General features: G+C 41.8%; 1 protein-coding gene across 1 annotated transcript in view; it reads left to right on the forward strand.

The window, feature by feature from the left end:
* Positions 1-386: 386 nt before the first annotated feature.
* LOC139464937 (carbonic anhydrase 2-like) overlaps positions 387-23,118 on the forward strand; it is a 28,732-nt gene continuing 6,000 nt past the window's right edge. The window contains exons 1-6 of the mRNA XM_071246541.1: positions 387-476; positions 13,763-13,975; positions 14,400-14,564; positions 20,133-20,278; positions 20,874-20,966; positions 22,569-22,641. Coding sequence (XP_071102642.1) covers positions 443-476; positions 13,763-13,975; positions 14,400-14,564; positions 20,133-20,278; positions 20,874-20,966; positions 22,569-22,641 — 724 coding nt within the window. The 5' untranslated portion in view covers positions 387-442. The remainder of the gene's footprint in view (positions 477-13,762; positions 13,976-14,399; positions 14,565-20,132; positions 20,279-20,873; positions 20,967-22,568; positions 22,642-23,118) is intronic.

Below are 23,118 nucleotides of genomic sequence, written 5' to 3' on the forward strand. Positions count from 1 at the left end.
TTGTTTGCAAGGAGTGACAAATCAGTAGTGAGTGAGTTAAAATTTTAAGTCACATCGGCAATATTTCAGCCATATCGTGACTACACAAATCAGTAAAATATTTAACTCAAAGCTTATGAGCACGCATGGTAATGCGAATTAGGCGAAAGTCCCAGTCGAAGTTTACTTGTACAAGCTTGTATCACGGATATGACTCAAGAGTTCTTACATTGGATGACAAGACAAATTCAGTGGTATGTCCGTGTGCCTATAGGGTTGTGGGTGGCACCCTCAAAGGTAGAAGCCAATCAAAACCCACCCACGTCACAACTGGCAGCACGACCTCGTGAATAGCCCTCTCCCAGCTTTATAAGGAATATTTCTTCTGTAAACCTACCAGCGACCCTCAACTAGTCAGCTGTCCGACTTACAACTGCTGTGAACAAGCGTTTGTGTTGTCAAGATGTCAGTACGGAAGGGAATTGACGGCGGCAAAGGTATGATCAGCACAACTTTTGAAGGCTTCCCAACATGACATGGTGTTTTACAAAAGAGGATAATGCGCCAGGATAATGCGCCAGGATAATACGCAGGAATTATCATAAAGTTTTGGTATTCCAAGGTTTTCGAGGTCCTGGAAACCCGTCAGGGGTTGCGCCAACTGCAAGTATACAAATTGGCAAAATTAATCTTCTAATTCTCCACATAACCTTTAATATATAATAATTACGGGGCTGTCGGGTAGCCTAGTGGTTAAAGCCTTCACTCGTCACGCCGAAGACACGGGTTTGAATCCCGACATGGGTACAATGTGTGAAGCCCATTTCTGGTGTCCCCCGCCGTGATGTTGCTGGAATATTGCTAAAAGCGGCGTAAAACCATACTCACTCACTCATATAATAATTACAATCTGTGTGGGTGGCCCTTCAACGAATGTGTAGAGTATATTAGCAAAACATCTTAAGAGCGTTAGTGTCATCAGTATTAGAAACCTTAAAGGGTTTACAGCAAACGTTGTGAGACATTTTTGCAATTGCACATTACAACGTTGTCATCAATCTAAAAAGCAACGTTTCCTCGTCAGTTGCGAGACGTTCTAATATGTCAATTGAAACTGAGTCTCTTTGAATAGGTTTCAAAGACATGCCCTAACCTTGGCGTCAAGCTTGATGAAAACACATGTCATATTTCTATCGAACCTCAGTTACTAACATATTCAAAAATACCACACTTTATGTGGATTAATGATGATTTTGAGCCCGTGTGTCTTATGAGGCGACAAGATTGGATCGGGTAGTTAAGTCTCTGGAACTTGGCTGTTTGTTGGGACATTGCTCATTTTTTTCAGCTACTAACAAGTCTGGCAGACTCAAGCCGACGCGAGGTAGTTAATTGTGACTAAAATATATAACATCAACTCCAGAGAATAACCATTCTCGATTATCTGCCGAAACAGATTTCACTGGTCATAAAAAAACAAAATAACGGTGATTGTAAACCTATAGAAAGTGTGTTCTGTGTTGTGATTGGCTAATTTGGGACACATGACCAAATGTCAGAGGGTGAAAATATGATTTGAATTCCCTGAAGCAAGCGACCGAATCACTGTGTAGGAATACATAATTACTCAGCATTTTTTGCATACTAATTAACAATGGACGCAAATTTGAAATACAAAATTCATAACAAATATTTTGATTTTCTCTATTCATGGGAATTATTGGGATTTTATATTTTTAATTAAAAAAAATTACAATGAAATAATTACCAAAATCACAATCACCATAGCGCTAACGCGCTCCTGGCGAATCCTGAGATATCACTGTTCTGTATATCAAACGGCATAAAAAAAATCCAAGACCAAGCCTATTCTTCAAGAAATGTGTGCATATAATTTAACGAAAAATAATATCGATTTTGGTTAAGTTATATCGTCAGTTTTAGTTATAAAATAAAATGAAACGGCTATTCATGGACACTAATTATATGAACTTATAATATTGACTATTACACTGCCTAGAAATACATACAAGACGAATTGTAAATGTACCTGTCACATGTACACTTGTTCAAATTAAAGAAATATCGTATACGACACTATAAACTTATCAACTTCATATGTGAACATTATTCAAACAAACAGGAGATTATCAAACGTTCATATATGTTGTGGCCTATATCTACGTATTATATCATATTCTACCATGAATTTGGAATTTACTCGATTCTGATTGGTCAATCAGAGGCTATTAAATCACAATAAACCCCCTCTGATTGAAACAGCTGGTTTGACGGCCGCATCACCGCGGAGGCTAATATTCATAGAATAGTACTATTTTCAGTCATTGTCGGTAGGCATATTTAAATAATTATATATACAATTCCAGGTTACAAAATGCAAAGATGAGGTTACTACAATATTCAAAGGATGTGTGGCAATACATTTCGTGCAGAAAAACACGACAGAAATCAACAAAGGGAATGTATTTACGTTTTGGAGACAACAGAGAGTTTGGAATTTTGGCGCTTTTCTATATACGACTGTGACGTCATATCTTTTGCGTCACAATGAGCGATATGACGTCATAATGGTGACGCGCGATATAGAGCGAAAGCCTTGCAAAGCTTGCTTTGTTTTCTTTAGGGATGCCCACCTCATGTTAGCTTACCAAGTTGCCGTGCTTATATGCTTTCAATGCCTGTCATATGTTCGAGTGAAGTATTACGGTGTAAACAAACTGCTTGAGTATATACAGCACCTTATTTTGTTCGGTGATTCCGTAATTCAGATCGAGAACCCACTCAAAACACTGGACTCAACCCATGCCCCTTCACTCAGTATATTTGCTGACACCAAAGAGTTCGCGTTTTATTTAGTCATGGTAGAATGGAGATAAACATACTGTGTTTTCAATGTAGAGCTAGGTAACCTGTAGATTTAACCGCGCTAAATTTAACATTTGAAACCTCACGCTGCGCGTTCGGTTCCAAATTCAATTTAGCGCGGTTAAATCTACAGGTAACCTAGCTCTACATTGAAAACACAGTATGTTTATCTCCTAATTGAACATTGATTAATATCCAAAGTGAAATTAATTGTGTGAAAAAAAATGTACAAAAGATATGCAAGATCTACATCATGAAACAGTAAAAAAGCAGTTAACAATGATCGTGTGTACTTTCATTCAAGGACCTTCACCTCAGAGATATTACCAAATATGTGCAACAAATATGTTGAAGTTTGACATCACTACCGGTGACCGAATTTTACAAAATGGCGTGTTGACTGTCAACAGTGCGCGGGATTTTACGAGGGGACTTTCGTTCATTCAGGGTTCGTATATACATAAATGTGACATGTAAGTAATCAGAAACATTCTGACAATCTGTGTACTGTTTTTTGTTGTTGTATTTTTCATTGAAACCAACGAAAATAGTCAGAAATTCTGATAAATACCGTTGTCGTTGTGCGTGATTTTGCGTCAGTCATGGCGTCACACAGGACGGGAACTTCGACAAGTTCTGTTGAAAATATCAAATTATTGCAATGTATATATGTTTAATTCCCTAATTCTTCCTACGATTCTCTTCCCGTGTATATTCTGAAAATGCAGATCTCGAGCCAATGCACTCAACGAATAGACGAATGGCTTTGTTTACATTTCCAACGAGTGCAGTTTTTTCAGCGTTCGTTTTCACACCTCATTTATTTTGCTTCATTACTTCTAGACAATTTGTATTGGTGACAAAGACCATTTGGCATTTAATTCTAAAATATATGAGGAATTCAAGGATATGTAGGTATCGCAGTTGAATATACGTGATGGTATTTGCGTCTCATTACCGGTGTACGTTATTACCAAAATCACAATCACCGGGGTACCATAGCAGCGACAGAACGTTCGATGTTGACGCCTCACAACCGAGTAAGTACGAGGTGTTAAAGAGTGCGCATGTTTTTTTCTGAATAAAAGAATAGGTTTACAATATCTATAAATACTATGTGTGTGTCTATTTCCGGGATTTTATCGAGTATTTGCATCTTGGAAATTCATCTCGAGACCCGAAAGCGTTAGCTTGAGGGGCTCGAGATGAATTTCCAAGATGCAAATACTCGATAAAATCCCGGAAATAGACACACACATAGTATTTATCTTCTAAATATAATATGAATGAATCACTGAAAATCAATAATGGCCCTAGAAATAGCTTTAATTTCATACCAACATTTGGTTTGATGCGATAATGTTTTCTCATTGAGGTTTTTGGTAAACAGAACATTGGGTATAGTTGATGTAAACTTGTGTGATGATGTCTCTATGGGTGATGTGTATGAACAAAGCCCCTTGATGCCCTGAACAAAGCCCCGTGACGCCCTGAACAAAGCCCTGTGATGCCCTGAACAAAGCACCGTGACGCCCTAAAAAAAGCCCCGTGACGCCCTGAACAAAGCACCGTGATGTCCTGAACAAAGCCCCGTGACGCCCTGAACAAAGCACCGTGACGCACTCAAGAAAACGATGTGATGTCCTAAACAAAGCCCGGTGACGCTCTGAACAAAGTGATGTGGTGCCCTGAACAAAGCCCGGTGACGCTCTGAACAAAGCGATGTGACGCTCTGAACAAAGTGATTTGATGCCCGCAACAAAGCACCGTGACGCCCTGAAAAAAAGCACTGTGAAGCACTGTGACGACCTGAACAAAGCCCCGTGGTGCCCTGAACAAGACACTGTGATGCCCTGAACAATGTACGTCAATGCTTACAATAGATTCGACACTGTAATATATAGATAGAAACTTTGGAAACCGAGTTTGTGTAGATCGTGCTGCATGGAGCCTCTCCATGGCGCAGTTCATACGTTCACTTCAGGGATTTGTTTAAAATTCAAAAAGCAATTATGCAAAGAGGTCGAAAATAGCATGCGAGTCAAAATACATTGCGGGTATACATACTAGCAAGTAAGGCTGTAATTGAAGACCGCCTCCGTGGTCTAGTGGTAGAGCGTTCGCCCGGAGAGCGGAAGGTTCGGGGTTCGGCCGCGTCATACCAAAAGGCGTTAAAAGATGGTACTTGTTGTTACTCTGTCTGGCGCTCGGCATTACGGGGCTAAAACAAGGAATGTCGGCTAGGAGTCAGTATACTGTGTCTGAGTGGGGTATTCATGTTAAACTGTGACATGTTATCTCAGTGAGCTAGCACTATAAATCGGCATCAGTCCGGACTAGCACAAGCAGCCACACACACACGTGCATGCACGTGCAATAATCTTGGACGCGACGTTAAACCAGATTTCACCTCACCTGTAAGTGTTACCAACATAAATCAAGCATACATACATTTACTTTCCATTACTGTCCAGAGGGGTTTATATTACTTAGTTTATATATATATTTAGGTTTTGTGTTTAATACTGTTTTATACAGCTAATTACTCACTGAACTGTGAGTTCATCAAGAACTATAAATATATACAAGATGCATTATGTTTCTAATAAATCAAATTAAGAATGCATTCTACAATATATATTATTTCTAATCGCAATAATTAGAAAACATCCATATATACAACATCATAAAATAAATAACCAACTAACCTCAAATATGAATAAATCCTTTCACAAATCCAAATCCTCACATGATAAGAATTGCATGCGTCAATAAATCTCGCTGAGTATATGGTGTTTCCTTCCAGCTTGGCTTATCAACAAGACAATAGACTGCGCCAGGGCGCGCTGGGGCAAAGAGTGCTGTAAGTCAAAAGCATGCAGTGTGACAATTAGTGGAAGTTAGACTGAGAGTAAGCTTACTTAATGTTACAGAGCTATGGAATGAATGTTTAAGATATAAAATACTAAGGTATAAAACATAACTAATATTATAACTAATAATATATTCTTATAATATAAATATCGTAATAAACTAATCAGTTAAAATTGTAACAAGGCCATATAACCTTACTACTTACTAATAAATCTTAATTAAACGTTATGTACATAAATGAGCCTGCCACAGACGCTTTATCTACTAGCTCACGGAGATTGGCCTTTTCATGAACTACAGGGGCGAAACTACCATTGTAGCAGAGTGAGTGAGTGAGTTGGGTTTAACGCCGCTTTTAACAGTATTTCAGTTACATCATGGCGTGTCAGCTGAATGTGGAAGGAAAGCCCGAAGTGATGCAGGTCTCAGACGTTTACCACTTCGGTGAAACCCATGAGCACGGGTATGGTGCTGACAAACCTAGAAACATAATCGGAGCGAACCGGGATTCGAACCCACAATCATAGGTCTCGGGCGTGCCCAAGGGACGCAACTCTGCACAGCGAATCGCGGCGCCTTAAACGACTGGGCCACAATACAATTTGTATGTTTACACCTAAAAAAAGCTTCACACAGTCGAACATGATATTTATTGTCTAGCTTGGAAATCGGAATCTTTACACACTTTAGGATTTCAGTGGTAGATGGTTTATCGAAGCTGTGAAAACCCTGGTCAGTCTGCCACTGCAGAACGTTCGTTCAGCACAATGAAGCGGATCAAGACATGCCTCGTGTCAACAATGGCCAACCAGAGAATGAGCTTTGTGGCACTCCTCCACTTCCACAAGGAAATTGCCATTGCCATTGACGAAGTGATTGACGACTTTGCTGAAGGACGGAACCGCCGAATTGCCCTAACGTTAATTCAAAGATCAAGATTCTGCGCCTTTGTCAATGACATGGTGACTTTATATCTAATATGTATTTACGCCCTCGTAAAAATGGTTTTGTTTACACTTAAAATTAGCCATGTTGTGCCCCTAAAGTATGAGGACAAATAGTTGTCCAGTACATGAATATATACACACCACCTGCAGTTAAAGGAAAGAATTCCTGGGCCATAACAAAAGACAGTCACCTTTACTGATTGAACATCCGAACGGTGATCTCTTAACAACACCCGGGGCACTGTTAAACAGCTCCCCTCCGCCGGTGCCGGTAGATAGAGGGAGAAGAAACCTCTTCTCGGTTCGGTTCGCCGATTGTTGGCAAGTTAAAATCAGATAGGACACGTTTATGAACATTCAGAGGTGCCCGTTCCCAAATGTAAGTAGAAAGGCCATATGTATAAATAACCAACAGTGAATTCATCCGCCTATAACGAGCAGGATGTAGTAATAACGAGGATGCCAACATCCTTTTGGTACCAGTGGCATTCAGGAGCCTGCAGTGCCGGACACAGTGTGTCATGAACTATTTATATGTATCGGGTACGTGGTTGCCAACATTCCAATGTTCAAACTATTCGTCTTTTTCACCTTCCAAAGAGTGACAAATCACTAAATATTTAACCCAAAGCTTGTTATCTTCCCGGGGCAAGCGTGTCCACTATAAAGTCTAGTTGCCGAATCAAGGCCACTTTTCTTGGCTCGACCCTGGCGCCACCTCGCGTAGATCACGAGTTGTGCCCCTTGTAATGAAAACGCGATATCCAATCAGATCGTTGTTCTTATCTCATATACCTTCAAAAAGATGGCGACTACCTTAGGCGACGACCTAGTCGACCAGAGAACAAAAACATTCGCTAGTTCATCCCTGACACAAAAACATAGACAATCGTTGGGTTTTTTTAAAAGATGAAAAAGACATATTCGTGTCAACCAAGGCAGACAGAGGTAAATAACTTTCATACGAAGGTGTACCAGCCGTGGATGTTGATTTTTGTGAAACGTTCTCTGATTGGACCATCGATATCTGCGATAGTCCAATCATATTTTGCAACGGAAAGTGCAAGGGTGGAAACAAGACTTTGACAGAGAGGCAGGTGTACGCTCTTGCCTCGGGAAGATGAAAGCTTATGAGCACGCATGGTTATGCATTCCAGGTGAAAATCCGAATTTACTTGTGCAAGATGTCTACACTAATATGACTCACGATGTCCTAAGTTTGATATCAAGACAAATTAAGTGGTATGCCGGTAAGCATAGAGGGCGGTTGGCACCCTCAATTGCAGAAGCCAATAAAACCCCACCCACCCTACAACTGGCAGCACGACCTCGTGAATAGCCCTCTCCCAGCTTTATAAGAAATCTTTCTTCTATAAACCTACCAGCGACCCTCAACTCGTCAGCTGTCCGACTGACAACTGCTGTGAACAAGCGTTTGTGTTGTCAAGATGTCAGTACAGAAGGGAATTGGCGGCGACAAAGGTACATAATTGTATGCTGTGTGTACTGAAGCTATTGAAGGGTTCCCGACATAACATGTGTTTACAAAACAGAATAAAGCGACGAAACAGAATCAAAATACGAAAGGACGTCAAATCCAACATGTGCATATGTGTGACATACGCAGGAACTATACTCTGCAAAAAAAGAAACGCAAAAGTAGAAAAATCGTAAATATCTGTCAGAGCGTTGCCGACATCTATAAACAATTAATATCAAAAATACATTCGTCATTTCTGAATGAACTGGGCTTTATTTGTGTGGAAAGGTGGAAAATTGCAAATCCACAACCATTTGATAGCCTTGCGCCGAAGCACACCAACATACACGTGCAGCATCACTTGTTGGGCTATAAAAACGTCGGGTTTATATTTGCATGTCATCACAATCTAACAGCAAGTGAACAGCGAAACATGCCACGACTGACGGAAGCCCAATGCAACAATGCCGTTGGCCGACTGCAAACAGAAGAATCATCTTCAGCTGTAGCCAAGGTTTTTTTTCGCCAAGCACCTTTAAAAGACAGTGGAACCGTTATCAGACACACGGGACATCACGTGACCTTCCCAGATCCGGTCGACCACGTATCACTACTAAAGCACAGGACAGATTCATACGGCTACGTCACATACGTGAAAGAACCCCCACGGCCACCTCTACAACTGCGACAATACCAGGATTGCGTAGGATATCAGTGTGGAACTGTTTACGCGCTGAAGCTATTCGCGCCAGACGACCAGTTCGAGGTGTCATTTTGAGGGACCTGCAACGTCATTGGTGTCAAGTTCACAGAATATGGACACAACTGCGATGGAGACAAGTTTGGTTTGGTGAGGAGTCACGTTTTATGCTTCGCCGTGCGGATGGTAGATATCGTGTTCACAGGCGTCGCGGGGAATGTTATGCACGAAAACACTGCATACTGGAATTGGACAGATTTGGTGGTGTAGTGTGATGATGTGGGCAAGCCATCTCCTACACTGGTAGAACAGACTTGGTTCAATTTTTGGGGAATTTAACGGCACAACGTCACCCAGATGAGAATTTCTGGCCACAAGTCCTTCCCATTATGCAACAACCGAATGTCATTTTCCAACAAGACAACGCCCGACCTCACACGGCAAGACTGACAACAGCCTTTTACAGGAATCACAACATCCAGGTCCTGCCATGGCCCTCAAGGTCTCCAGATTTAAATCCAATACAACAAGTGCAATTATCCTGGGCGCGACGTTAAACCCAATTTCACCTCACCTCACCAGGGCCCCGTTCCACAAGGAGATTTCAGTGCTGAGGTGATCTTAACTCCCATACTTAACATAAGCTTACGTTCATCATAGCGCTACAACCGCTTGTGGAAAGGGGCCCAGGTTCAGACGTTGACGTAAGTGCCATTTGCGAAACTGAGACAGTCTGTCTGTGTGATCGGGGGAGGTTGGGTAGCGTAGTGGTTATAGTGTCCCCTCATAACCTCATTTAATTTGATCGAGGCCTTTGTGCTAAAGGTGTTAACGACTTAAGTTCAGTATGAAGAGTGAGGGGCGGTAGGGTAGCCCAGTGGCTAAAGCGTTCGCTCGTCACGCCAAAGACCCGGGTTCGATTCTCGACATAGGTACAATGTGTGAAGCCCATTACTGGTGTCCCCCTCCGTGATAATGCTAGAATGTCGCTAAAAGCGGCGTAAAATCAAACTCACTCACTCACTCGGTGAAAAGTTAGTGAGTTTGGGTTAACGCCGCTTTGAACAGGTATGCAGAAGACAATGTAACCGGTTTCTTGAATTACACGAATGGATGTATACGTAGTACTGTTTTTTCCTAAGTTTAGATGGACAAAGCGGTAAATATGGCTAAAGATGTTAACATATTAAATGTGTTTGCATAACTCCATCTGACCAGCATAACAAGAGATAATGAGACTGTACTCTGTCCGAATCGCGTTGTCAGTTTGACCCTTAGCACGTTTAAGATTGGAACGTGTTCAGTTTTGTGTAATTTTCCCTTATTGCGCAATCTATGAAATTTATCACAACACCCAATCTCTAAAATATCAAACCCGGGAAGAGAATGAGAATAGGTCTTCAGCATGCTTGACAATGCTTGTCGTAAGAGGCGACTATGCTTGTCGTAAGAGGCGACTATGCTTGTCGTAAGAGGCGACAAACAGGATCGGGTGGTCAGGCTCGCTGACTTGGTTAATGCATGTGTACTTGCATCATCCTTGCGAGCTACAAGTCGGGTAACCCCGAACCTCTTCCATTCAAAAAATGATGGTACAAGTGTCATCAGATTTGAAGGTGTTTATTCTGTAGATGGAGGTTCTCATAAAGGGTAAAAGGCTGTAAGAACACAAATGGTTACTTAACCTGGTCGCTAGCATATAATATCATAATTACGGTAGTTTCCTTTACAACAAAAATAACACAAAGCCTTTAAACAAATTTCAGAGAATCACAAAAACAACACACACAAAAATTCTTTTATATGTAACCTTATGTGACACTAAATTATACGGGAAATCTACAACATAATTTGAATGCGTCAGCATATTCAAAAAAACGCGCGAAAACTTAGTCATAGTACATGGCTTGTGAAAGCAAATTCAGGACATATTATCCTATGACGGTCCAATTAAACTGTTTAAGCAAGTTTAACCATACTATAATAAAATTACTGCCAATACGCACACTGTGGTGTGTCACAAGTGGTCAAAACCTAATTTTCCTTATTTAGTCTAGCTTACCATACTAGTGTACCGTTATTTATAGTGATATCTTTTTATAGTTGTATGCTAGTTTTAAATAATAAACTGTGATATTCTAGTAAATTTACTGTCCATCGATGACAGGTTTTACTTTAGTTAAAATATATGTATTAATAATGTAAAATTTCTCGTCACGATATGCCTGAAATATTGCCGATGTGACGTAAAGCATTAACTCACTCACACTCACACTCACACTCACACTCACACTCCCACTCGCTTACCATAACACAAGGACAAATTTGACTCATGCACAGGAGAGTTCCAACAGCCAGGGAACAAACATGTCGGAAAACTGTTACGCTGTAACAGCAAAGCATGTCATCGTATCCCAAATGCGTAGATCGATGCTCATGATGTAAACCATTTGCACGTGTGGCCCAAACTCGACTATTTACAGACCGCCACCATATACCTCAGTTATTGCAGCATCAAACAACAAACAAACCCATATCGCTATAAAATATCGTTAAAACAAAGTTGTAACATTTTGTACATTTACTTCCATGTTAATAAAAAAGAACGGTTTGTTGACTGTGGTCACTTTGCGCTGGTCGAGTCCACTTATGTATGGAAGACAAGCAACTCATGTATTGCTTTTTGACACACTTTCCCAGCCCATTCAAACATATTTCATCGTAATGTTTAGGTTCATAAATTTGGTAAAACATCCTTTCTCGGGTGCGGGAAAAGCTTAGTACCTCGACATCTCCCCTCTCACCCCCTCCTCACCTCCACCTCACCCCCTCCCTTGTGTTTACCTCACCTCCACCTCACCCCCTCCCTTGTGTTTACCTCACCTCCACCTCACCCCCTCCCTTGTGTTTACCTCACCTCCACTTCACCCCCTCCATTGTGTTTAGATTCTCGACCAACCCCTCGTTGTCTCTCATCCCACCTCACCTGCACCTCACCCCCACCCTCTCCCTTGTGTTTACATTCTCGACGAAACCATCATTGTCTCTCATCCCACCTCACCCCCCCTCCCTTGTGTTTACATTCTCAACCAAACCCTCATTTTCTCTCATCCCACCTCACCTCCACTTCACCCCCTCCCTTGTGTTTACATTCTCGACGAAACCATCATTGTCTCTCATCCCACCTCACCCCCCTCCCTTGTGTTTACATTCTCGACTAAACCATCATTGTCTCTCATCCCACCTCACCCCCCTCCCTTGTGTTTACATTCTCGACCAAACCCTCATTGTCTCTCATCCAACCTCACCCCCCCCCCCCCTCCCTTGTGTTTACATTCTCGACAAAACCCTCATTGTCTCTCATCCCACCTCACCTCCACTTCACCCCTTCCCTTGTGTTTACATTCTCAACCAAACCCTCATTGTCTCTCTTCCCACCTCACCCCCCTCCCTTGTGTTTACATTCTCGACAAAACCCTCATTGTCTCTCAACCCACCTCACCTCCACCTCACCCCCTCCCTTGTGTTTACATTCTCGACCAAACCATCATTGTCTCTCATCCCACCTCTACCCCTCCCTTGTGTTTACATTCTCGACCAAACCCTCATTGTCTCTCATCCCACCTCACCCCCCTCCCTTGTGTTTACATTCTCGACAAAACCCTCATTGTCTCTCATCCCACCTCACCCCCCTCCCTTGTGTTTACATTCTCAACCAAACCCTCATTGTCTCTCATCCCACCTCACCTCCACTACACCCCCTCCCTTGTGTTTACATTCTCGACCAAACCCTCATTGTCTCTCATCCCACCTCACCCCCCTCCCTTGTGTTTACATTCTCGACAAAACCCTCATTGTCTCTCATCCCACCTCACCCCCCTCCCTTGTGTTTACATTCTCAACAAAACCCTCATTGTCTCTCATCCCACCTCACCTCCACTTCACCCCCTCCCTTGTGTTTACATTCTCGACCAAACCCTCATTGTCTCTCATCCCACCTCACCCCCCTCCCTTGTGTTTACATTCTCGACAAAACCCTCATTGTCTCTCATCCCACCTCACCCCCCTCCCTTGTGTTTACATTCTCAACCAAACCCTCATTGTCTCTCATCCCACCTCACCTCCACTTTACCCCCCCCCCCCCCCCCTTGTGTTTACATTCTCGACAAAACCCTCATTGTCTCTCATCCCACCTCACCCCCCTCCCTTGTGTTTACATTCTCAACCAAACCCTCATTGTCTCTCATCCCACCTCACCTCCACTTCACCCCCTCCCTTGTGTTTACATTCTCGACAAAACCCTCATTGTCTCTCATCCCACCTCACCTCCAACTCACCCCCTCCCTTGTGTTTACATTCTCGACCAAACCCTCATTGTCTCTCATCCCACCTCACCTCCAACTCACCCCCACGCTTGTTTTTACATTCTCGACAAAACCCTCATTGTCTCTCAACCCACCTCACCTCCACTTCACCCCCTCCCTTGTGTTTACATTCTCGACCAAACCCTCATTGTCTCTCACCCAATCCCTTTTGTTTACATTCTCGACCAAACCCCCATTGTCTCTCATCACACACAGAAGACCTTTGCGTTGTAATATCCTCGGGTTTCCAAAAACCCCAACGTAACCATTATCTAAATGGGAATAGTTTTTTTGTAGTCATAAAATGAGAAAATCGTTGGGTAACATACGTTCTCAATGAAACGTAACAAGACAATAGCACCCATTCACGTGATCAGAAGCCCCGCTCCTCCTCCCACGCCAGTCAATAACAGACGCATTTACTATAATCAATGTCATCGGGCGGAGTAAGGCTGTGGACCACATGCAACCCTCGCACGAGGATGAATCCATCCCTGCTCGCTGATGATGAACAATTATTATCAAATGCCAGATGATCCAGCACGCACAGCGGCCAAGGAACCACGGATGTCGGGGCGAGTGAAGAAGGCCTTGTTTGTGCTGGGTGCCCTGGTCATCGCCGGGATCATCATCGCCATTATCTGCATCGCTGTCCTGCCATCTTCACCAGCCAAGGATGAGGATAATCCCTTCCTGTGTGCGATCTCGAAAGATCCGTTCAGCTATAATCATGACGCTTTTAACGGTAAGCTACACGCTTGTTATTAAAGACGTAATGGCTTGAAAATTCGGAATTTCAAATTATTTTCGGTTGGTACATGTGCTGTTTGTAAAGGAATGTTATATTAGGATTACCAATGAGACTAGCTTGCTATTACTGGCAAGAACCACGGCCATGTTGAATATCGACCGAGGCAATTGCGGAGGCTTTCGAATACTCCGCTTCAATTTCCTGGTCTCTGTTTCCAACTGACCTTTCTTCCTAGCGCTGCACAAGCCGTTTACATTTTGATACGAATAAATACAAGCGTATCACAGTTCAAATCATGTTTCGATATTGTACGTACGCTTCGATAATGTCACTGGGAGGTCGACCTCAGTGTTGAGAAATCAATAATATTAAACATTCATTAGGAGAATTGTTTGGTAATGATTAGCGCCGTTTGAAGGTCCCCTCTACTGGAAGAACATCTCCAAGAACACACGATGCTGTGGCGGTACCCACCAGTCGCCTATCGATCTACTGCGCAAAGATCTGACCTGTCGACAACTCTCCAACATCACCTACAACACGGACAGACAGGGCGCTCTGCCAGGCACTCTGAAAAACAATGGTAAGATGAAATCTTGAGGCTTTACTGAACCAAATCACAGTGGTGTGTTCTTGTGATGTTGAGATTTTTTCCGTGGTGTTGTTCTCTGAGCCGATCACGGTCAGGTGGATCAACATTTAGTCCCAGAAATAAAGTTATCTTATTTGAAAATACATTTCTACATAATAAAACAAATATGATCCAAATGGAGCCTAGAACAATGCATTATCATTCTAGACTTGAGTTGGACGTTTGTACTTTAAGTTTGGAGAATTAGTCTTAAAGATTGACTAACGGTCAGGCTTTATTGTGAACCAAACCATATCCTTGTTTGTTTGGGTTTTTTGTTGTTTAACGCCGCATTGAACAATATTCCAGCTATTTGGTGGCAGTCTGTGAATAATTGAGTCTCACCAAGAAAAGAAGATTGATATTATTAGCAATCTCGACGTCCTACGCGAATCTCACTATAATCTCTTCTCTTAACAAGGTATCATAATTATCGGATACCGCCTCCGCGGTGTAGTGAATAGTGCGTCGGTGGATCGATCCCCAGCTGCGTCATACCTAAAAAAAGATAAAAATGGCACTTGTTGTTTCCATGCCTGGTTTTCGGCATTAAGGGGATAAAACAAGGACGGGTCGGCTCGCAGTCAATATGTGTCTGAGTTTTATCAATGTTAAACTGCAGCATGGTATCTCAGTGGGCTAGAGCTATGAAATCGGCATTAGCCCTGAGTAGTACAAGCAGCCAAACACACACACACACGCGCGCTATGCAAGTGCAATTAAGAATTGAACGTCAGTTTGGATGGGTTCATTGAAGTGTGGAAGATTTAAAAGCGCTGGTTAAACTGCGTGAACCTCCGAGCTTGCGACGATTTATCGTGTGTGCTGTAATACTTTGCTCAGCTGGTGTTTCTTGTCACCTGAGATGGACCTACTCTTTTACCTGATGCCAGCTTCATTAAATGCCCCGTCATTTCTCATGTGCCACCGCTTCTCGGTCTAGAATGCACGGAGAAGGTCGGTCAACTCAGAAAATTGAATAGGAATTCCGTCTACGGAATTTTCGTCTCCGATGGCCAATCGGTAAAACTGTTTGTTGTTTTTTTTTAGGGAGGGGGGTATATTTAAGTTTCTTTCCTTACCTTTTTATGTTTTATGGTTTCTCGAAATCTTAGATTTTTTTCCCGATACGATAGTAAATCGGGTTTTAGTTTGGGATTGATCAGGAGCTGTCGCTTCGATCTGTGTCAGCGGCCACATCTGAGCAGGGTAGACATTGTTCTCATTGGTGCTAGATTCCTGTCATTTCCGAAAACAAGACATCAAGGTCAATATCGCTCAATAAATCAATTTCGTTCAGTAATTTTACAAATTCATTTTCTTCACTTGCGTTATTAGATCTGGTATTGAAAGATAACCATTCTACATGTATATCCAAGTCACCGTAAGGACAATCCTTTTTGTTTTATCTAGCAGCTAGACGACATTAAACACCAGAACAAGAATTTATTTATTTTTAAGTCAGATGAAATGTTACAAGACAAAGCAAAAATACTAAATTAATTGAATTCCTGATAAATGCAGGGATTAAAAAGAAAATAGAAAAACGAGATGATTGTAAACACCGATCGATAAGTCGGGGAAACCCCGGAAAGTAGTTCCGGCAAAAGTTCACACGATCAATTTCACAAAAAATTGTTCACATCGTGTCAACTTTTCAGTCCGTTCACAGGGGTGTGAACTCCAAATATCAGATCACGTGACCACCCATTCAGCCAATCAGCATGAAAGAAACAGTGTAAACGTTAAAGTATGAAAATATTTAACCTTAAACGAGACGTTAAACCCTGTTTTACCTCATCTCACAGGCATGGTAATAGGAGCTCAACAGATTAGCTTGATGTATACTGATTGCGAAAAGTAAGGGAACAGGTATGAAGGAAAACGTTTTGGCGATATCACATACATTGTCAGTGTACTGTCAATGTGACTTTCTTCTACAGTGTTTTGGTTGTTGATGTAGAACATATAGAGCCGTACACAACAGGAGACTTTCTTCTATAGTGTTTTGGTTGTTGATATGGAACATATAGAACCGTACAGAACAGGAGACTTTCTACTACAGTGTTTTTGTTGTTGATATGGAACATATAGAACCGTACAGAACAGGAGACTTTCTTCTACAGTGTTTTTGTTGTTGATATGGAACATATAGAACCGCACAGAACAGGAGACTGTCTTCTACAGTGTTTTTGTTGTTGATATGGAACATATAGAACCGTACAGAACAGGAGACTTTCTACTACAGTGTTTTTGTTGTTGATATGGAACATATAGAACCGTACAGAACAGGAGACTTTCTTCTACAGTGTTTTTGTTGTTGATATGGAACATATAGAACCGTACACAACAGGAGACTGTCTTCTACACTGTTTTTGTTGTTGATATGGAACATATAGAACCGTACACAACAGGAGACTGTCTTCTACAGTGTTTTTGTTGTTGATGTGGAACATATAGAACCGTACACAACAGGAGACTTTCTTCTACAGTGTTTTTGTTGTTGATATGGAACATATAGAACCGTACAGAACAGGAGACTGTCTTCTACAGTGTTTTTGTTGTTGATGTGGAACATATAGAACCGTACAGAACAGGAGACTGTCTTCTACAGTGTTTTTGTTGTTGATGTGGAACATATAGAACCGTACACAACAGGAGACTGTCTTCTACAGTGTTTTTGTTGTTGATGTGGAACATATAGAACCGTACACAACAGGAGACTGTCTTCTACAGTGTTTTTGTTGTTGATATGGAACATATAGAACCGTACACAACAGGAGACTTTCTTCTACAGTGTTTTTGTTGTTGATATGGAACATATAGAACCGTACAGAACAGGAGACTGTCTTCTACACTGTTTTTGTTGTTGATATGGAACATATAGAACCGTACACAACAGGAGACTTTCTTCTACAGTGTTTTTGTATTCCCTTACTTTGTCTCATGAGTATACTTTGATTCTATGCTGGGTACTGTTTGTCTAGTAACAAGACACGGCCTCATGGCTTAGATGGGATTAATACTGTACACTCAGGCATTGAATGTTTTATTCAAAATGATACGTCATGCTCAAAGCTCTTCGCCTTGTAAAGTACAGACATTTGTGGAATTTAATTAACCCTTTTCTCCATTTGAGTCGTAAACACTCCTGACCCACTCCTGTCACAGTCATGTTCTGCAGATCCATGAATTAGCTTAATCTGTCACATTTTCCACGTCTGTGGTAAGGTTTCAGGAGTGTAAAGTCTAATAATTATTGTAGATTCAACAGAACATAACAGTTGTCACCAATTCCTGATAGGTATTATTAAGATGGTATAAAATGGTATCAATTTAACCTCGCTGTTCACCGTCTCCAGTACAAGCCAAGGTTGCCCAACGGGGATTCTGATGGACCTAACTTATATTACATCTGAGTGAAAGAGTTCAATGAGACCGTGTTCTATGCTGGCAAGGTTGGAGGACACGCAATCAAACTGGTCTTCTTGAATGACCACCCGATCCCTTCAGCCTGGCTATCGCAAGGTTACTCATTCCCACCCTGAATCCCCGTTGGGGAAACCACACAAGTCTTCACTCTTATAGTGAGTGAGTTAGTATGGTTTTACGCCGCTTTAGCAATATTCCAGCAATATCACGGCGGGGGACACCAGAAATGGGCTTCACACATTGTACCCATTTCGGGAATCGAACCCGGGTCTTCCGCGTGACGTCACTCTTATAGACATCCGTGAAGATCCGAGTGAAAATAGGTCTTCACCAACCCATGCTTGCCGTAAGATGCGACAATGCTTCTCGTAAGAGGCGGCTAACGGGATCGGGTGGTCAGGCGCGCTGACTTGGTTGATGCATGTCATCGATCCCAATTGCGTGGAGCGATGTTCATGATGTCAATCACTGGATTGTCTTGTCCAGACTCGATTATTTACAGACCGCCGTCATACAGCTGGAATATTGCTGAGGGAGGCGTTAAACAACAAACAAACAAAACTTTATTGATGAAAGACTACCGATGTAACTTTAAATTTTAACTCACTCACTTTCTGAAATATCAACCCAGGTTCGTGTAGGGCGATATATGTCAGGTATGCGGATATTGGAAAACGTCAACCTTCAAGGACGTGTCATAAATCCTGTACTTTTCAACATTATGATAAATGATTTTTTCAATTACCTCCCCATTGATGTCAGGTGGTCAGGCTCGCTGACTTGGTTGATGCATGTCATGGTATCCCAATTGTGTGATGCTCGTTATGTCAATCCCTGAATAGTCTGGTCGAGACTCGATTATTTACATATGATATAGCTTGAATATGGTTGGGTGCGGCATTAAACAGCAAACAAACAAACAGACACTGTTATAGAAACTCTTTTTAATACCAGTGAATATTAACTGAACACTTTAGAGGTTGGCGCCAGTGACTTTTAATTTGGGCTAGTAACATTTCCGTAAAGGTTGAAAATCGTAGTCAATGCATACTAGTATATAGTTCTTCGAATCTTCAAGTCAGTTAAGCCGTCATTAAACGTCAAAGTTTGTTGTCATTTTGTTTTAATTTCAAAGTTTATCTGAAACACGCGTAATAGTTAACAGGGTACATTGATTATGACTGATATATACTACTCAAGGTTTGCTAAGGATCACCACTTTAAAAGTTAATACATCAAATTGTATGTATCTGTTGGAATAGCCACAGACAATATTGCGTGAAGACATGTTTAACGAACAAAATGACAACAAACTTTATGTGACCAATATTCAGTCAGATCGCCCGTCAATATGGAAGCATCTGACCCAAAATGAAACGTCAAAAAATCACAGAAACAAATTTATTTGTCCTAAAAAAACAAGTATCATTTTGTAATATTGTACGAGTACAATAACGAGTTACTGGCTCAGGGTATTCAAGTAGGAACGATTGTTTTATAACTTCTACTCAAGTTACTCTTTGTGTTGCATACATCTATAAAAGTCCAGTTTCCACTCTTCGCTCGTCACGCCGAAGACCCAGGTTCGATTCCTAACACGGGTGCAATGCGCGAAGCCAATTTCTGGTGTCCCCTGTCGTGATATTGCTGGAATATTGTTAAAAGCGACGTTAAACCATATTGAGTCACTATTACGAGAAATACCCTGGACCTGTCACTTCGATTTGAGTCTGATTCTAACACAATGTTTTAAATAGCCGTGCAATTTAAATAAGCTCACGAAACAACGAAATAGAAGGCATGGTAAGAAGGTTAACCAGGGTATTTATCCGAATAGTATGGAGACACAAAGCCCTGGACACTCGGTAGTGCATTGGGGTTATACAATCAGTTGTGGAGGTAAGGCACATTTCACATGCAAATCTTATGTGGAAAAAGAGAACGAATTGAATGCCAGAAAATATTTTATCATCGAAAATCATGAGTTTATTTGAGTCACTTTCATGAACTATAAATGTCTGTGTGTGATATTGGGCAAAACATATTTCCTGTGAACATGTTTCAAAAAGTAATGCTGTCGCAACGCAGGTCAGGGAGCAACGCTGTCGTTCTCCAGCGAGGACCTGGTAACAGACGACTTCCCCTTCACCAACGGCGACGACTTCGCCCTAATTTCTATGCACTTCCACGAACCTTCAGAGCATCACATCAACGGGACCTTCAGGCCGGCGGAGGTAACCACGAGTACCTTATACTTCCTCTCCTGGCCCTGTCGTCTAAGGCGCTGCATTTCGCTGTGCAGAGTTGTGTCCCTTGGACACACCAGAAACCTGTGATCGTGGGTTGGAATCCCGAGTCGCTGGGATTATGTTTCTAGGATTGTCAGCACCATACCCGTGCTTCTGTGTTTCACCGAAATGGTAAACGCCTGAGACCTGTAACATCTTTGAGAAGTGCAGCTAAGGCTTTCATCGCGCATTAGACCCGCGAAGATCCGGGGTAGAATAGGTCTTCAGCAACCCGTGCTTGCCGTAAAAGGCGACTATGCTTGTCGTATAAGGCGACTAAAGGATCGAATGGTCAGGCTCGCTGACTTTGTTGATGCATGTCATCGATCCCAATTGCGTGGATCGATGCTCATGATATTAATCACTGAATTGTCTTGTCCAGACTCGATTACTTACAGACCGCCGTCATATAGCTGGAATATTGCTGAGTGCGGCGTTAAACTACAAACAAACAAATCATCGCGCATTAAGCTGACAATTCCCTGTATGGTGACATGTGTTTGTATGTTGTTGGTTACATGTAACACCGTCCTGGTTACAGTTACATCTGGTCCACTACAACAGGAAGTATGGCACCATCCAAGAGGCTGTGCACAGACATGATGGCCTGGCTGTCATCGGGATCATCCTCGAGGTAGGCTCTCAACTGCAGTTCAGGTGACAATTGACTTTGTGTCTGTCTCGGCTGCCACTGGTGGGACAGGATACGCTCTGCTTTTATGAGAACACCCGGTACCATCATTATTTTATAATGATTCATACACGCATGCTCATTACAGAGTCGGAATCGTACATTTGACTATGCTATTAACCGAGTTTCTTATGATTATGGAAAGATGTTTGTCACGTTTGTTTATAATACAGCTACGAAATCCCTGTTCACCTGGGTTACGACTCTTTTAACATCTGAAACCTTTGTACAGTAAACTACGGTTATAACGAACTCAACGGGACCACTAATTTTAGTTCGTTATAAACGTAGTTCGTTATAAGCATATAAACAGCATAACTACAGCAAATAGGACAAAACAGTAAGTTCGTTATATCCGTCATTTCGTTATAAGCGTGATCATTATAAACGTAGATTACTGTATTTCGGAAGCTAAAACGTTATGTATGTGATGCCAGCAATGAATCAAGCGACAAAACCCCAAAAGTCTTAAGAAATCTCTGCTGCATGCAGAATTCATTGAACGATTCCGATTATATCATGTGTTTATAAATTACAATCAAATAGTGATGATACAAGGTGTTCATGATAATCTGAGCGTATCCGGCCCCACCATGCACAAACACGTGCATCGGCAAGTCAATTGTTTACTTTAAAAGACACACGAAAATATGGTACAGCAATAGAGAATTGCGTCCAACATCATTTCGGTCACTGATGAGTCAAATTTGGAAATGCCCACCTCATGTCCGCAATCAAACGAGATGACACGCAGTCAACCAAGCCACCGATGTGGTTGGTATCCAATAAATAAATCAAACTATTATCTATTTCCATTACCAATCCTTAGACAATATCCATTAAAATGTGTCTACCAAGAATTTAAGAACACAAGATCATCCTCGATCGTCCTTGGTATAATATCGTATAAGATACATGAGATAACTTCCCGGGATCCATTCACAGCCAATGCTTGGTTTTGGAAGTGACCATCCCCATCTTTCTTATCTCAAAGTTATTTCGCTTATCAATGCACAGTAAACTGCGGTAATAACGAACTCAACGGGGCCACTAATTTTAGTTCGTTATAACCGTAGATCGTTATAAGCATATATACAGCATAACTACAGCAAATAGTCGGGACAAAAAGTTCGTTATATCCGTCAGTTCGTTATAAGCGTGTTCGTTATAAACGTAGTTTACTATAATCTGATTGGGTGTCTATACTCGGGGGCATGTTCTGAAAACGAAGCGAGGTTAAAAACGAAGCTATGTTAGCGAAGGGGTTCATGGTATACTTCATTCATAGAATGGATATTAAGTACACTGGATAACCGAGGTTAAAAACGAAGTTAGGTTAGCGAAAGGGTTCATGGTATACTTCATTCATAGTATGGAGATTAAGTACACTGGATAACCGAGGTTGACACACCTGCACTATAAAAACGGCATTAGTTCGGACGAGTACTTCACTTCACCTCACCTCACCTCACCTCGCCTCACCCTAACTCACCAAATAGATCAGGCGAGGGACACAATTTAATGTCCCTATCTTCCTCTCAACAGCAGGACAACGTGTCCACTAACGCCGCGCTCAACACCCTCATTGACGGGATAGGACAGCTTGGCAGCCCGCAGAGTAAGTAGCATTATGTCACCCCTCTGACAGATCCACAACACTTGATAGTATGTCTAAACTGTTGATTGTATTTTAAACTGTTGATAGTATTTCTACACTGTTGATAGTATTTCTACACTGTTGAGTGTATTTCTACGTGTTCATTATATTTCTACACTGTTGAGTGTATTTTTAACATCGTAAGTAGCATTATCTCACGCCCAGTCTGACAGTTCTACAAACTATAAAACCTCAATGTCAAGGAATTACCAGTTACCGTTATCCGCCGAAATATGGTTCCATTAGGCATGTCACTGTGCTCAACTGACCATTACCCCGCCTGCGCTAGAGTAATGTCTGACTCACAGAGAAGCCGACTCGTTATTGTCAAAACATAGCGTGAGTGGGAATATAAATACATGAAGTCTTTTTTTCGATGAAATGCATCAACCAAGTCAGCGAGTCTGGAGCGATGCTGATGATATCAATCACTGGATT

Source organism: Haliotis cracherodii, unplaced genomic scaffold (genome assembly GCF_022045235.1).
Source record: "Haliotis cracherodii isolate W230 unplaced genomic scaffold, xgHalCrac1.p SCAF_17, whole genome shotgun sequence".
In the NCBI taxonomy this organism is placed as follows: Eukaryota; Metazoa; Mollusca; class Gastropoda; order Lepetellida; family Haliotidae; genus Haliotis; species Haliotis cracherodii.